Source organism: Capra hircus, chromosome 18 (genome assembly GCF_001704415.2).
Source record: "Capra hircus breed San Clemente chromosome 18, ASM170441v1, whole genome shotgun sequence".
Taxonomy (NCBI): Eukaryota; Metazoa; Chordata; class Mammalia; order Artiodactyla; family Bovidae; genus Capra; species Capra hircus.
Window position 1 is genome coordinate 1 of NC_030825.1, and position 18,174 is coordinate 18,174.

At 37.5% G+C, this 18,174-nt stretch overlaps 1 protein-coding gene across 1 annotated transcript; it reads left to right on the plus strand.

Annotated features, from left to right (window-relative positions):
* Nucleotides 2,342-9,452, plus strand: TDP2 (tyrosyl-DNA phosphodiesterase 2; the record flags this gene model as incomplete). The annotated part of the gene is given in 5 exon segments (XM_018061653.1): nucleotides 2,342-2,521; nucleotides 3,254-3,345; nucleotides 4,235-4,353; nucleotides 5,682-5,852; nucleotides 7,693-9,452. Coding segments are annotated over 5 exon segments (844 nt in total), but the record flags the coding sequence as incomplete, so codon positions are not given.

An 18,174-nucleotide genomic window follows, 5' to 3' on the forward strand; every position in this document is an offset into this window, starting at 1 on the left:
CAGCTTGTGCTTCATCCAGCCCAGCATTTTCTCATGATGTACTCTGCATAGAAGTTAAATAAGCAAGGGGACAATATACAGCCTTGACGTGCTCCTTTCCCAATTTGGAACCAGTCTGTTGTTCTATGTCCAGTTCTAACTGTTGCTTCGTGACCTGCATACAGATTTCTCAGGAGGTAGATAAGGTGGTGTGGTATTCCCATCTCTTGAAGAATTTTCCAGTTTGTTGTGATCCACACAGTCAAAGGCTTTGGCGTAGTCAATACAGCAGAAGTAGATGTTTTTCTGGAATTCTCTAGCTTTTTCTATGATCCAACAGATGTTGGCGATTTGATCTGATTCCTCTGACTTTTCTAAATCCATCTTGAACATCTGGAAGTTCATGGTTCACGTGCTGTTGAAGCCTGGCTTGGAGAATTTTGAGCATTAGTTTACTAGCGTGTGAGAAGAGTGCAATTGTGCGGTAGTTTGAGCATTCTTTGGGATTGGGATGAAAACTGACCTTTTCCAGTCCTGTGGTCACTGCTGAGTTTTCCAGATTTGCTGGCATATTGAGTGCAGCACTTTCACAGCACCATCTTTTAGGATTTGAAATAGCTCAACTGGAATTCCATCTCCTCAGCTAGCTTTGTTCATAGGCCCACATAACTTCACATTCTAGACATATCAAACTTTTCCTTTCTCCAGTGGGTCTTTTTTTCTTGCCTTTCAGCTCTTGTAAAGATATTTATCACCTCTGCCTAGAACCTTTTTCTTCCTCCTTTGTTGCTTTTCTATAATTGTACTAGGTATATATGTATGTCCTTATCTTTAGGTGTGTGTGTTTGCGCACTCAGTCGCGTCCAACTCTTTTTGACCCGATGGACTGTAGCCCACTGGGCTTCTCTGTCCATGGGCTTCTCCAGGCAAGAATAGAGAGTGGGTTGCCATTTCCTTCTCGAGGGGATCAGTACATTCAGAATACTTATGCAATTGTTTCTGAATAACAGGTAAAGCAAGTAAATGTTAAATAAGTAAAATGTTACATTTATTTGTATGAATGGTGAGTAGAATTCTTTTTACTCTTTTCTGAAAGTCTGAAATTATTTGCAAAGAAAGTTTATAGTTACAGTGGTGAGTATTTTGCAGTATATTCAAATATTGAATCATTATATTGTATACCTGAAACTGGTATAATGTTTTATATACATTATACTATGTGACACAGAAGTGATAGGGTGTCCTCCTCAGTGCGGTAGATCAGGAGGCACCTGATATGGATTTGTCCCCAATACTGGTTAATTATATTTTGATTAAAACAAAAAATGGGGGGAGTCCCCTGGTGGTCCAGTGGTTAAGACTTGGAGCTTTCACTGCTGTTGCTGGGTTTCAGTCCTTAACTGGGGAGCTAAGATCCTGCCAGCCGCGTGGCAAGGCCATAAAATAAAAAACAATTTTCTAAAAGAAGTTAAAATTCTGGCATTCAATATATTAAAATTATAAATACAAAACCCTAGTTCTTAAATTTGTGTGTATTTTATAAATGTTTAGGAGTCACCTTTTAGTAACGTTTGTCCCTCCACTCAAATGTTCAGGCCTTGATGGGAGAGGTGGAGTCAGGCAGGCCTGAGGCCTGGAAGCCACGCATGGGGTCTCTCCAGTATGGCAGTCACAGAGCAGTCAGACTGCCATGTGAGAGCTCAAGATTCTTGGACAGAGGTTCCAAAAGACTGGAGTGAAAGCTGCAAGGCTTCTAATGGCCAAACCTCAGAAACCCCACAATATCCTTTTCACTGTGTTCTGTTGATGAAGTAAGTCACTGAAGCCCAGATTCAAAGAGAAGGGTGTTCATTGGATTTCACCTCTCAGTGAGGCAAATAACAGAATTGTAGCCATTCCTTATCTGGCACAGTGAAACCATATTTCAAATATGATTTAAGATGAATCCAAATAAATGTGGAAATCTTACGTACTTAATCTAATTTGGGGTTGTAGTCTATAAAGTTATTTTAATGACCTATATCATTGGGGGATATCAAGTTGGTTCTAAGTGAGCAGACTTTTGCATGACACAGAATCTAGTTTTCTGTAGTCATCAGACTCTTGGTCTTCCAGAAGCAGATAGTTTTAGGACTCTTAAAATGTACTTACCCCCCTGCCCAACTTCGCAATGAAGAAGACTAAGAATAAATATGAAATCCAAAATTGATCATGAATTGCAATAAAAATAACATAAATACAATTTCAGCAAGAGAATTTTACTTACCTGTAAAATGAGGGCTACAAAGATTTGAAAAATGATTTTTAAGTTAATCAGTTTCTAGATTAGTTGCAGAGTTGTGTTTCATTCTGCTCTTGCCAGTGTTGACCTAACCAAGGAAGAAACAAATGATTCCATTAGTTCTAAAACCAGCGCATCTGAAGAGAAAACTGTCCAGCAAGAAGATGGCAGCGTATTCTCTTTCATTACCTGGAATATTGATGGACTGGACATGAACAATCTGCTAGAGAGGGCTCGAGGGGTGTGTTCCTATTTAGCTTTGTAAGTATTATTACATCTGTTTCATGATAGTGATAATGTGTCTTACCTGCCTACAAGGAGGGTAGTAGATCAAGGTTATGGGCTTTGCAATTGGTCTTGACTTCAGAGTCCAGCTGTCAGAGGAAATATCAGAAAGAATCGGCAGTGATTGCCTCTGGGAGCAGGACTGTGGGTTGGGGTTCAGAGGGAACACTGACTTTTGTTTGAAGCCTTCTGGTACTGTTTTACTTACTAAACTTGTTATATAATTATTATTGTGAAAAGAAAATTGCCAGTGTGATCCGTATCTGCCACACACTGGCTCTGTGACCCTGTGGAACCACTTGAGAGCCACTTCAATTCTCTGGAGCTTGGAGCTCCGTTTTCTTCATCATGGATAATAACTGTTTCAAGAGGACAGAAAGAGACAACACTTCAGGCATCTATTAGAGTATAAGACAGTTGGAAGCTCTTAATATTACTGGGTGTCTACGATCAGTGATTCCAGTTCTTCTGACTTTAAAGAGTTGTCATATATATATATATTTTAATTTGATCTTTACAGTATTATGTGTTAAGTAACACAGATCTTTCTCATTTTATAGTTATCAAAGATCAATGTAAACATCAAATAGTAGGTGTCCTAGAGGACTATAATTTTGTGTTTCTTTTATGCTGTGGTATTTTCCTAATAGGTAGCTGCAAATGAAATGGTATACCTGGTACTTATCATGAATTGATGTGCTTAATTAGGTACAGCCCGGATGTGATATTTCTACAGGAAGTTATTCCCCCATATTATGCCTACCTAAAGAAGAAAGCAAGTAGTTACAAGATTATTACAGGTGACAATTTTTATGTTATTTAACTTGTCTTTTTTTTTTGAAAAAGAAGTCAAGGAGAGAGATAAATCAAAGTTAAACAATTGGAACATAGGGGAAAAAAGCACAAATAAAGTAAGCTTGAGAAAAAGAAGTCACACTCTCTGATACTAAAAAAATCATAGGGCCTTTCAGTCTGGAGGTTCATATCCTTCGGTTCTAGAAAATTCTTTTTTCTCTTTCTCCTTTCCTCCCTCCGTCTCCCTCCTCCCTTCCTCCCGCTGCCTTGCCCAGCTGCTGTCTTCCTAGTCTGCTGCCCTCCTCCCTGCCCCTCCCTCTCCAGTCCTTCCTCCCTTCTCTCCCTTTTCTTCTTTTCCTGGTTTCCCTCTATTCTGATAAACCAGTCACCCCTTCTCCATCTGCTTTGCTCTCTGAGAAACCTGGAAGCTTTTATTCACTGCCCCTCCACTTCTGTTCTCTTCTCTTCTTGCAAGTTTTTACTTTCTAAATTTTTTATTCACTTACTATGATTTTTCTGGTGCTTTCAGAGTTAAAAGTAAGTTCCTATGAAGTTGCCTCAATTTGTCTTATACTCTTGCCTTTCAAAATTTTTTCAAATTTTTATATTTGGTATTAGCACTGTTAACTGTTTGAGGCATTTATGTAAATTCATTTTTATTTTTGTATTTCTTCTATATTTCCAGCTACATTTTTGTATTTCTTCCATACTTCAATTATGTCGGGACTTAGTTGGCCATCTTCAACTATTCTGAAGTAATAGTTTACTCTTAAGATGTAGATCCATTTAAATTCTGTACCTGTTTGTTAAAATAGAATTTTTAGTAGGGAACTTGGGTAAACTGCAAATACCCCTGACCTCTCAGTGTACATTCTTTTCCACAAACACCTGAAGGGCATGAAGAAGGATATTTCACAGCTATAATGTTGAAGAAATCGAGAGTGAAGTTTAAAAGCCAAGAAATTATTCCTTTTCCAAATACACAGATGATGAGAAACCTTTTGTGTGTGCATGTAAGTAATTTTTTTAAATTGACTTAAAAAGAAGAATGAACTAATTTTTTCATAGCTCCCTGATGATGTCTTAAAAAAACAATAAAACATTGTATTTAGAGAAATATTTACTCCTCCCAGATTCTTTTAAATAGTCTTAAAGAACTTTATAAATAAATTTTTTAGACACATTTCAAATATAGACAAATTTGTAAAAAGATCCTTGATTCATTAGATATTTTCTTAATATATGAGTTTGCTAACATTCCACATTTGCTTTCTAGTTTTTTTTTTTTTTTTTCATTAATGGCACTGTAATTGGTACTGTGTTGCATTCTGTGAGTCTTTCAAAAAGTAGCCAAATAGGTCTTACTCTCATCGAATTCCTATATTAGCAGGGGAGAGATTATATGTATAGTAACTGAAATAAAGGAAAGGCATAAATGCTGTAGGAGAGGTGTAATCATGTGCCTTGAAAGCTTAGAGGAAGAGATGACTTTTAGCCACATTGTTTAGTGACGGTTTCATGATGGAAGTTGTATTTGAATTGGGCCCTGAAAACTACGTCAAATATAGACATTAAGAACATGGTGGCAGAGCCACCATGAGCAAACCTGTGCAAATTGCAAATAGCAGGGTATGTTTATATGAAAGAGGGCATGTACAGCTCGAAATGAGCGTTCTATTCAGTTGAGTGTAGAGGGTACAAAGAGGAGGGGTAGTGTGATGAGAGGCTAGTAAAGTAGGTTGGATCCAGATTATAAGAGATCATGAATGCCCAGCATAAAAGAATTTGGACTTGACTGTGCAGGCAATTAGTTGAAATATTGACAGATCTTACATTGTTGGTATCTTCATTGCAAACGGTATGTGATTCTCATTCATTCATTGATCATTCATTCATTGACATTACTTGGAATTAGCTATGTGCCAGGCTCTCGATACTATAGTAGAAAACAAAAGAGCCGCCTTTGCTTTGAAATGATTGAACAGCTTTGTAGGAGAGAGGTAATGGGGCTGCAATTTAATCTGCGGGACCTTATGAACAGTCTACAGCGTGCTGTAGGAGGATAGAAGAGGGAGCCACTGAGACCTGGGACATTGGGAAAGGGCTCACAGTGGAGCGGACATTGGGGTTAGGTCTTGCAGTATTAGTGGGTACTTGCTCAGTATTCTTTGGGAGTCTTCTTTGACCTTTTAGAGATAAGCTCATTGCTGATGATACAGTTTCACTGTAATAAATATTACTATGTAACCAATCAATTGAATAATTACTGATTCTGCTAACAAAGTTCAGTGTTAACAGTGGATCATTTTCCAGCTCTCATCATTTATTTATCTTGTTGCAGGTGAGTGTGTCAGGAAATGAACTCTGCCTTATGACTTCTCATTTGGAAAGCACCAGAGGGCATGCTAAGGAACGAATGAATCAGTTGAAAATGGTTTTAGAGAAAATGCAAGAGGCTCCAGGATCAGCTACAGTTATATTTGCTGGAGATACAAATCTCAGGGATCAAGAAGTGAGTGATGAAGTCAGTTCAGTGTTTATGGGCAGTTTGTTGCTGTGGAAATTCATTTAGATTTTCTTGTGTTTTTGGTGTTTTTTTTTTTAATTTTGTTCATGGCTACACTGAATCTTCATTGTGGCATGTGGGGTCTTTAGCTGCAGCATGAGAACTCTTAGTTGAGGCATGTGGGATCTAGTTTTCTGACCAGGGATCACTTAGGGGCCTCCTGCATTGGAAGTGCAGAGTCTTAGCCACTGGACTACCAGGGAAGTCCCCTAGGTTTCTTTTGACTAAAGCTATTAAAACTAGGACCTTCATTTGTTCATTATTTGTAAGTGGCCTTGCAGATGCAGTTCAGTGAATAATTATTTAGACTACTACTTGCCTTGCACAGGGAAAGCAGAGGCAGAAGACGCTGTTACATTATTAGTGAAATATATATGTATATATATAGCATATGAAAAGGACAACACAAAACAATATATGTTGATTAAAAAGAGGGGTGTAGAGAAAATAATATTAGAAGAGTTTAGCAAAGGTCGCTTTATTTTCGGTTTCTCTAGTCGCAAGGTGAGAAGAACAAAGATTTGACCAGCCTACTTTTCCCTAACTTTTCCTTCTGAGATTTTCTTTTTTCAACCTTTATTTTTTTTAACCTTCATGACATTGGATTTGGCAGTGATTTCTTAGATATGATACCAAAAGCACAGAGAACAAAAGAAAAACTAGATAAGGTAGACTTAATCAAAATTAACGTTTGTGCATTAAAGGATATTATCAGTGGAGTGAAAGGCAATCCATGGAATGGTAGAAAATATTTCCAAGTCATATATCTGATGAGTGATTGATATTCAAAATATACAAAGACCTCCTACAGTTAAACAAACAAAACCTCATTAAAAAATGGGTAAAATACACATGGAATTCTACTCTGTTATGTGGTAGCCTGGATGGGAGGCAAGTTTGGGGGAAAATGGATACATGTCTATGTATGGCTGAATCCTGTCTCTGTTCACCCGAAACTATCACATTGTTAATCAGCCATATCCCAATACAAAATGAAAAGTTAAAAAGGCAAAAGATTAAGATATTTCTCCAAAGAAGACATACAAATGGCCAATAAGTACTTGAAAAGATGTTTAATATCATTGGTCATGAGAAAAATGAAAATCAAAACCAAGATGAGATACCACTTCACAGACATTAGCATGACTATTATTTTTTAAAAAAATAACAAGTGTTGGCAGAAATGTGGAGAAATTGGAATCCTATGCCATAGAACTGTAGTGTTAATGTCATATATTTTATGTATACTTTACCACAATAAAAGTTTCTTTTAAATCCTAGAGTGAATGGGAGGAAAAGTTAATGTTAGTAAATTTCAAATAAAACTGCAGCTATTTGACATTATTAGATCATATAAAATGGTATACATCTAAATTTAGGTTATGTCTAAATTTAGGTAACATCTAAATAGCTTAGAGTAACAGTTTTGCCTTCTCTACACTTATGTTCATTTTTTAAAAACTACTAATAACAATAACTGAGGCCATGGGTTGTCAGTCTTCTGGGTTTTATCTGATACCCAAAATTAGGGATCTATTTATGTTAGAAGAGAAAGGGCAAATTTCAGATCTCTCTGGCTCTCTTGATATCTTTACATTGCCTACTTATTATCATGCAGTAAAATACTTTTATAAAATATCTAGTTGTACCCGGTTTTGCATTTGTGCATCAACAAATAATCTGTGGCATTCTGACTGTATAAATTGTACTTAGATGCAGTCATGGTAAAGACCTTTTTAATTTAAGGGAAAAAAGACTGAAAAGAGTTCTTTCTTTTTCTTTTCAGGTTACCAAATGTGGTGGTTTACCCAACAACATTTTGGATGTCTGGGAGTTTTTGGGCAAACCTAAGCACTGCCAGTATACCTGGGATACACAAATGAACTCTAATCTTGGAATAGCTGCTACTTGTAAGCTTCGTTTTGATCGAATATTTTTTAGAGCCGCAGCGGAAGGTGGCCACATTATTCCCCAAAGTTTGGACCTGCTTGGGCTGGAAAAACTGGACTGTGGTAGATTTCCCAGTGATCACTGGGGTCTTCTGTGCAACTTAGATATAATATTGTGAACTGCTTTTCAAATACTAGTTTTAAATGTTTGAAGTGATTTTGTTCTGTGATTATAATTTCAATTAAATTTCTATTTGTTCTGGAAAGGTAGTTTACCAAGGAGGAATTATAAACTGGATCATTGTAACAGAAGGAAAAACTACTGTGATTTTGTTTTGTGGATTGTGTCCTCAGATTTCAGAACTAAATCTTAATGTTCATTTAAGCTAAAGCATACCTGTGTTGAAAACATGAGGCCTCTTAATGCAAAGTCACAATGGCTACCAGAGCTTTTAATAGTGTTCATAGCTGCTGGCTGGATTTCAAGCAGGGCCACATTTTGTCTGTGGACTAGCCTTTATATTAGATTTATTTTTTAAATCAGGTACCAAAATAGTTATATTTTAAGTAAGTCTTCAAAATAAAAAGGTTACAGAGTCCTTGGGATTGGATCTTTTAATACTGTTTCATAAATCCAGATAATCTGATAGTTATTGTCCATCAGATTTTTTGTCAAACTTGAGTTTGTAGTTATGTCATTGATAATGATTAAAGCCAGTTTTCCAGAGGCATTGGGCTCTTTTTCTAAGGGAAAAATATGTCAACAGAAATAGACATTTAGTTTTACTGCTTGTAAAACTGAATTTTTCTCAGGAGGTGAATAAGGAACACTTCTACGTGTGCTTTAAGGAAACATTTTTTTTTTCCCCAAAAGAGGGTATACTTTAAATAAAGACTTTTGCTTGTTTGTAGTCTGTGTTAACATGCTTTTGTGCTCGTGATGGAATTGAAGTCATTCCCTGCTTCCTATTTCTGGCTGCACAGCTACTGCAGCTTCACCTTTGTGTGGAAGAAAGCAGCTTTTTCATTACTTCTCACTCTGCCAAGTATTACCAGGAATTGACTTCCTCAATATACAGAAAGGAAAACTGGTGGTAAATAATTGGAATAAGTGGCAGAACCTTGTTTTCATCAGGAGTGTCAAAATTAAGATCCAAAACACCTTTAAAAAGACAAACTGAATGTGTACATATGGTTTGTCACAATTGAAAAGAGGTGTATATGTTAATTGTTTAAGAAAATGAGAATTAATGCTAAAATTTTAGCATATATTATGGAAGCAATAGTTCATTTTTTGTGGGAAAAGGATGTTTGGGGCACAAACTGCTTATTCACTTGAAAGAAGAGTTAGAATAACTCTACCACACTTCATATTACCAAAAAAAAAATCTGGATAAGTGACAGGCTAAATATAAAAAAAAAATGTAGTACTGTGTATTCGATTAAATAATTACTAAATTGTTTTAAAAACTGGAAAGGAGTATCATTTCCTTAATATGACTCAACATCCAAGTTAAATACCTTCCCATTTACTGCTTATAGTGACAAAATCTAAAAAACAAGTTAGAAGTTAATAAAAACAATAAAGCTACTTTTCATCTGCTTTCCAGAGGCCATAGTTCTCTTAATGCAAGAATAAAGACACTACTACTCAGTATCTTTTTTTTAATGTTTATTTTTAATTGATGATTGGTTTACAGTATTGGTTTGATTTCTGTTGTACAACAACATGAATTAACCATAGGTGTACATACGTCCCCTCTCTCTTGAATCTCCCTCCCACCTCCTGCCCATTCCCACCCTTCTAGGTTATTACAGGGCCTCTGTTTGAGTTTTTACTTTGAATCTCAGGTTTTCTCAGTATTGTAGCTTTGAGTACCTTATTTCCGGTCTTGTTGAAATTCCAACTCAGACTCTTATATATCAATGTGGTAAGCAGCATCTTTGTCACTGATATGGAAAGTACTTGAATCATGCTAGACCTGTTTGTCCCACCTTCAAAAAAATGTTCGTCCTTGTCTTTTATTGCGCAGTTCAATAAGAACAGATGTCCCAACCAACAGCATATAAAGATCAGATAAAGTCTGGAAAGCTGTACTAAAAGTACATCATTTTATCTTTAGTATTTATGATAGTGTCTGGCATGTAGCAGGAACACAGTAAATGCTAAAGAGAAATGATAGTGGCCTCTTGTTTGTGCCTTACAGAGGCAGCGAATATTTTCACAATTCAGTGTGAAAATAGATATTATATGTATTGTGAAGTGAAGTTGCTCAGTCGTGTCCGACCCTTTGCGACCCCATGGACTGTAGCCTACCAGGCTCCTCCATCCATGGGATTTTCCAGGCAAGAGTACTGGAGTGGGTTGCCATTTCCTTCTCTAGGGGATCTTCCTGACCCAGGGATTGAACCCAGGTCTCCTGCATTGCAGGCAGATGCTTTACCGTCTGAGCCACCAGGGAAGTTCCCCGATTATATGTATTACATATGTCAAAATAGATACTCATTGTAATGACTCTGAGTTTAAAAGTCTAGGCTAAACTTGCATGTATATGTAAGCATATATATATATATATATGTAAAAAATTTTTAAGCCCATTACTTAGTTTTTAGTTAGAGACTCCTGGGAATAGCCTTATTGTCTGAGTACATCAGATTTCTTGATGTGGGGAGAAAGGGCACTCAGGGGGTACAATGGAATGCCACTGTAAGAAGAGAAAGGACGGAGTGTCTTGTAAGGTTTGGGTTTCCTCTGAAGGAGGGTCTTGGAATCAGAGATTGGTCCTGTTGGGTTACTCTTTTTCAGAGCCATGTTGGGAGAAGCAGGGACTAACTATGAATTGGGCGCTGTCATGAGGGAAGGAGAATTCAGCAATGGGGTATCACTAGTTACTAACAGAAATAGTGAAGAAAAGGGGGGTGGCTGGTAGGAAAGCAGTCATTCTAAGAGGAGGTTGTTATGTCATTTTATAGCTATTGCATGACTTTGGGAGAAATATTTCCTGTTAATTTCACTTCTGGGTTAATCTGTACCTGTCCTCCCAGTGTGGTCAACTGGTGTTTCCACTCTTTCAGTCCTGAATAGTTTTTGTTCTTTGTGCACTCCTCATATCCCCACAATCATCTTATACAAATGCTATTACCATCTCTATTTTATAATTGACAAGAAAGGTTTAGCAAGTAACTCATTCAAGGCCCAGCCATAGCCAGGGCATAGCCTAGAAGGGGATTGATTGTTCGTCAGAAACTACTCAGGACTGAGAGTGGAAATAGCAGTTGATCAGGCTGGGAGGACAGGTACAGATTAACCCAGAAGCAAAATTAACAGGAAATATTTCTCCCAAAGTCATTGCTTCCAATAGCACTGCTCTAAACTTAATAGTCATGGGAATGTACAAGGAAGGCCTCAGCAGTGTCCTGGCTTGGTTTTCGGTCCTATATTACCATATCTCGATGTGTGCATCTTTCTTACAAAGAAACTATAAATGCAAGGGAGAATCTTTCACAGGAGTTCTATTGTTCCAACGATCACCTTCCCATAATGCAATACTTCCTAGCACCGGTTCCCATCCTCGTTTTAGAAAGCAACACGTGCTCAAAATTCATGGGAAGCCTAAAGAGGCTCCCGCTGGAGGAGCAGGACGTGTGCATCTGGGGTGACTTTTCTTTGGGGGAGGCATTTGCAAAGGGTCTTTGACCCAAGTACTGTGCTCACGCCTCCCTTGAACCTGGCCCGGGCATTTGGAAGAGGTACTTATCCCCTCAGGCTGTTTAGGACCAAGGTGGCCTGAGGGGTTGGTGAAGGAAAGGTGAGCAATGCAGGCCACCCTGCTGCCCGAAAGCCTTCTGCTTGGTCCCCTATGGGGTGGGAGTCTGGGTGGCTTGCGTACCCGTCTTTAGAGCACGAGCTGGGAGCCAAGAGCTGGGTAAGGACTGCTGCCTTCCCATCCCTGGGGGCACGTGTGCGCGTGCGCGCGCGTCGCCGTGGTAACCACGCAGCAGAAAGGCGCTGAATCACGGGCGCGCGCTATCCCAGCTCCAGCAGAAGCTGCAGCGAGGGGCGGGCGGGGGCCTTCCTGGTTGCATCTTGGCTAGACCCGTGCCAATCCCGGCGGAACTGGCTGGCCTCGCGCAGAGAAGCGGTGACCACAGTCGCTGTCACTGCTGGAGGTACGAGCGCAGCAGTAGCCTCCTCCCATCTCCGGTTTGGGCAAGAGTCTCTCCTGGCCAGCAGCGCCTGGATAAAATATCCCCCTTCCCAGCCCTCTGGCCGAGTAATGGGAAGAGAGGGCAGCAAGTAGGCAGGTTATGCCAAAGAGAAATAAAATCAAGACGCCCTGAGTTAGGAGGTGAGTTTCTTAAGGTTCTTCTGGCAATCTAGGAAAGGGCTTATTCTTGATTGCTGCACCGATTGATTGTTTCTTAGTAGGGTGGAGTCGAGAAAATTTGCATCTTTTCCCAATCTCGTGAATTGCATTTCTTAGCCCTGTAGAAGCGGTTTTCTTTAAACTTCGTTTGGTGTTATTTATGTGATCGTTACTATCATTTGCTAAATTCATTTTGTCTGTGTATCTTAACCATAATTTGAAGCTAAAAACCTTTTCATGGCTTTTTCCTCCTTCCCTTTGAACTTCCTCCACAGAGTGGATATTCATCACTATATTATTAATCAAGAGCATAAACTTCGTTTGTGAAAGTCATTATTCTTTCCATCATTCATTCTCTTAAGTATGTGGAGTGAGAAAAGAATATGATATACTCACTCATTCATTTTTATTGCTAGATTTCTCATCTAAACATTTTTGTTTGTGGGTTAAATGTTAGTGTTTTTCCAGTACTTAAATGGAAAAATTGAATGATATCTTTGATAATAATAGAAAATGTCAATTTCAGACAACCCCCTCAAAAGAGCAGGAAATTGTGAGGGGAGTGTTAGTGTTTATTTCTTTATTCCTGAAATGTATGTTCATTGTCTAGATGTTTCAAATTGTTCATTACAAGAAGACCACAATCATGGAGACTCCTGAAATTATGCCAAATGTAAAATTTTATCTTGTGCTTATTATTATAGATGATTTTTCATATAGACAAGGGAAACTGGAAATATCAGTTCAGCTGTAGACTTTTGTTTCATATGGAAAGCTGAATTCCTCTTTGAATTTGAAAAATTTGAAAAAGAGAAATACAAATATATATCAAGACTTTTTTAGGACCTCAGGTGATAGATTCATCACACCTTTGCCATCTAAGGTGCTAATTTAGGAAATTAATTTCCTTTCAGAATAACAAAAATAATTCAGCCGAACTCACTATGCAATGAAAATAGTCAAAAGAGAGCTTCAGTAATTTTTAATTGTAAAAGAATGGATATGCTGTTAAATTTTCTTTATTTTTTCTAGCCAAACAGAGAAGATACATTTTCTTTAAATAAATTTGTAGAATCAAGCATGACTATTTCTGAGGCAGTGATGTAAATTGCCAGGTCAGATGGCCCGGGTTTGGTCATTGCTCTTCCACTTAGTGGCTGTGTCACATTTGACAACTTCCTAACTTCCTTTTAGACTCAATTTTTTTCATCTGTAAAATAGGGATAATAATAGGAACAATCTAATGGAATTCCTATAAGAATGAATTAAAGCAATACATATAAGAGCTCTTTACTCATTGCCAGGCATGCAGTAACACTTCAGTAAAAGGTGAAAGTCAAAGTCTCTCAGCTGAGTCTGACTATTTGCAACTGTGTAGTCCATGGAATTCTCCAGGCCAGAATACTGGAGTGGGTAGCCTTTCCCTTCTCCAAGGGATCTTCCCAACCCAGGAATCGAACCCAGGTCTTGCGCATTGCAGGCAGATTCTTTACAGTTAAGGCACAAGGGAAGGCCACTTCAGTAAAAGTTGGTTGTTATTATTGTTCTCAGCATAAATTTTCTTTTCAAAAAATATTTTCTATGTCTTCAGAATAATTTGGCACTAAAAAATAGAAATATTTTAATATGACCAAAACTTGTTCTGATTTGTAATATCAAATCATCAGAAATGCATAAATATTTCTTTGTAGCATCTTTACAATAACAACAATAAATATAATCACAATCTTAAAGGCATGTCAATTCCAGGTAATTATATTTGATACCATAAGGAAGGAGCTTCACTGTAATGGGCCTGGAGTAATTGGTGAGTTATTGCTCTATTTATTTTTTTAAATGTGTATTTTTAGACAGTATTCATGTGAATTCCATAGTGAGAAGCTTTATTTTTGTTAAGCAGTAAATATGGTTGGACCAAAATAGCATCTATTTTTGCATCATTTGGCAGAGTCTTTTAACCATAGGTGGTGGTTTCAAAATAAGTCTTCTTAAATGACACACAGATAGATTAAAGATACGATGTTTGACTGTAACCCCTTCCAAATAACATTGGTAGAATATGTTACCTGTTGGAAAGTGGTATTATGTCTAGCCTGCTGTGCATTCTTTTCCTTAAGTTCATAAAAGCAAGGGATTCTAGGAAACATCTGTTTAATTTAAGCAATGTAGCTAGAGAAAGGATAATTTCAATTTCAAAATAAATTTTCAAAGTTAGTTTTATTCTGTGCTATAGTTTAAAAAATTATTAAGTGTGGAGGGTAAATTAACTCAATTTCGCCACCTACAAATTTTATTTTTAAAAATATTTGTTTGGCTGCACTGAGTCTTAGTTGCATGCAAGCTCCCAGTTGCGGCATGTGGGATCCAGTGCCCTAACCAGGGATAGAACCCAGGTCCCCTGCATTCAGAGGCAATGCCGGGGACCACATTCCCTACACCACCAGGGAAGTCCCCACCTACAAATCTAAAGTGTTAGTGTGTGTGGTATGTTTTTTCATGTGATGGGGAAGTATGGCTTACTCCTCTCTAGGATAAAGAGCCTGTTATTCTAAGGTTGTGATTATCAGCATACTTTACCACTTATTTTCTGTCCCCCCTCATTAAAATAAAGAGTAGGATGTCTTCTGGTCAATATAACATAGTTTTCTTTCTTGAAAATGTCTTCAGTAACCACTTCTTAAGATGACTTATCTTCAATAAAACTGCTGTCTTTGCTATCTCTCTCATTGTATTTCTACTTATCGGGAGGTTGAAATATTTTGTTAATTCAGTGTCTTCAGCCTCCTTATCTTAAAACTACAAGACGTCCAAATTCTAGGTGCCAAATGCTCAACATTTTATTATCCTGTGGGAAAGACTTCTTTCCCAACACATACGTGTTTAGGATTACGCTGCTAGTTAACTAGTCTTCACTCTATATCAGAATTTCCTAACTACTCCTGTGCAGCAACTGCTCCTCCCAAATCTGGAGAAACTTTTTCTGATCTCATTTTATGAGACCGCTTACCATTCTCACTGTCTTGAAACAAAGTCTTCTCTTGGTTCACAAATACGATCCTTCAGTCCCCTCCTAGGGTTACTCTAAAGCAGATATATGAACATGTCACACTTCTGCTTCAGAATCTTCATTGTCATGTCCATTAGTGGATAAATGGATAATCAAAATGTGATCCTTACATACAATGGAATATTATTCGGTCTGGAAAAGGAAGGAAATTATAACATGAGCTACAATATGGATAAATCTTAAAGATACGCTAAGTGGTGTAAACCAGATACAAAAGGACAATATTGTATGATTCCACTTATTTGAAATATCTAGAAGAGTGAAATTCATACATATAGAAAGTAGAATAGTAATTACTGGAAACTTCCACAAGTGGCTAATGTTATGATTTAATGGGCACAAAGTTTCCATTTGGAATGATGGCAAATTCTGGGGATGGTGATGGTGATCGTTTCACAAGATTTAATCTCTGTCTTTCCAGTTCTGCAGTTTTGTTTCAGGGAGAATAGAAATAGAATTATTTTCAACCTGCTCAAAACTTTTTGTACTTCCAGGATATGAAGATATTCTGTCTTTCATTGATTCCAGAACCTTCTTGGCTGTTTTCTCTTTACATTTTGTTTCTTCCCAATTCTTTTTAAAAAATTTTTATTTTGTTTTGGAATATAGCTATTTAATCCTCCCAATTCTTTTTATTCTTTCCTTTTGGAGTCATCAGAAGATGTATATTGGGCCATTTTTTTTTTGACTTCAGGACTTTATTCTGTCCTTTGCATTTTCAGCTTATTTCTTTGAATTGTATTTCAGCTTATTTCTTCAGTTAGAGCTTCCATTTCATTTCACTGAGTTTTTTTAAATGAATTTATTTTAATTGGTGGCTAATTACTTTACAATATTGTAGTGGCTTCTGCCATACATTGACATGACTCCAGTGACTTTAATTATACAACTTCCGATTGCATCTTTTAAACTATGTCTTTTAATTTTTGTCTCCTCTTTTCACTTTAATCTGCTTTACCACTTCAAACATACTTACTCTATAGTGTCTCTTAGGTACACTTTTTACTTCTGTTTCTTGCTCTCATCTGTTAACATTTGCCACCTCTCCTTTGTACTGGTTTGTTCCCTAAGGTGTAGTACTCTTGTTGTTACGGTGGTTCATTTTCAGTGGGAGTTGCTTTTCTGGTGGAGTTCTATGTGCTTCGTATCCAGGACTGTCCCTCTAAACAGACTTTTGCTTTGCTTCTGCCTCGGCACTTAGCTTTGTGCTAATAAATGTTTTGTTGTTGTTACGTATGTGTATGGTCCACTTAGCGTGGAAATAGAACTTATAAATTGGTATTGTACCAGGTTGTGAAAGGGAAGTCCCCATAGAGAGGTGCATCTTGGCCATCTTCCTCTGTTTTCTTTCAGTCTTGTCATGGCATGCCTCTGGTTTCCTCTAGCCCCTATTCCTAGGATACATTAGTTCTTCCAGTCTGCAGTGGTGTTTGTGAGGCTCCTCATAATATTTTATAATGTCAATAGATGTTCAGCTACTTTCCTGCTGCATTAGTCTTTGATAATATCTAATTCCTTAATTAATCTAAATTAATTTTGTCCCTGCGTTTGGAACCAATATTGTATTTTTCCTTCCTTCTCTTTCTTTTTAAAAACTATTCCCATTAAGTTTTTTGTTTGTCTTTTGAACATTCAAGTACATTTTCCTTCTTGTTGGAAACATATATTCATTATCATGCTGGCGCTTCTTAAATAGTGATTCCCATCGCACTGTTTGTTACTCCTAGTTTGTTATAGAGTAGTAGTGAGTGGCGCATGCATGCTTAGTCGTGTCTGACTTGTTGTGATCCCACAGACTGTAGCCCGCCAGGCTCCTCTGTCCATGGAATTTCCCAGGCAAGAATACCAGAGTGGGTTGCCATTTCCTCCTCCAGGGGATCTTCCCGACCAAGGATTGAACCCAAGTCTCTTGTGTCTTCTGCTCTGACAGGAATATTCTTTACCACTGGAAGGGAAGCCCCATTATAGAGGAAGCCCTAATAAAAAGTCATTTTAGCACATATATTTTAATAGATGAGTTTTGATTTATAATGAGTTTTAGAATCTACCATTACCTCTTCTTTTATTCCCCAAATATCCTTTTGCCTGTTTGTTTCTTTGCAAATGAATTTTGCTAAGTACTTTAAAGCCGTCTGTTGAGTTTTAGTTCATTTTTTGTTTCTTTGTTAACAGTATTATTATCTTTAATGTCTTTTGTCTTTCCAGATTATACAAGGTTTTCTTCCCCCAGTATTTGTATCTCCTGTTATCTCTCCCAGTAGAGTTTTCTTACTGTATTTTAATAGATTCTCTTCACATTTTGAGTCTTTTTGCATATTTTAATGCTTCTGGCCATGCCTAGAAATGGGATCTCTCTAATTAGTGCTCTATCTGGGTATTTGTCTGCTTTATACAGAGATGCTGTTGCTTCAAAGAACTTTGCTGATCTTCACCAGCCTAGTTGTATTAACCCTTGAGCTGATATTTCTTTCACTAATTTAATGTGTCTAATGATGAGGAAACATCTTGTGTTATTCTCTTCACTGTCTCCTTACTAATCTGATTCTTAGAACATTGTTAAAAGAGTGATTTGACTTTTCTCTTTTTTTTCGGCTTGTTTTCCCTCCTATTTATTGCCTGGTCTACCCTTTGGAGCATCGCAGAATCTGTTCACTCGCCATTCCACATGAATGCCCATCCTGTGTTTAACAACCAGTGCTGGATCATGTTTCCCTTAATTCTGCTTGATCGCCTATTAGGAAATCATTTTATACTGTAATTGTAAGGCATTATCTCTGTTGCCAGTAAATTCCTGGGTAGTCCTCTGTTTAGGTTGGCACAGGTTTTTTCTAGGACTAGTTCTACTTTATCCTCTTTCAGTGGAGAAATTCAGACCATAGATTACCGTACTGAAACCCTGCGAAGTTTTTACCTTCCTGGCCTGGCATCTAATCATATCTGGGCTT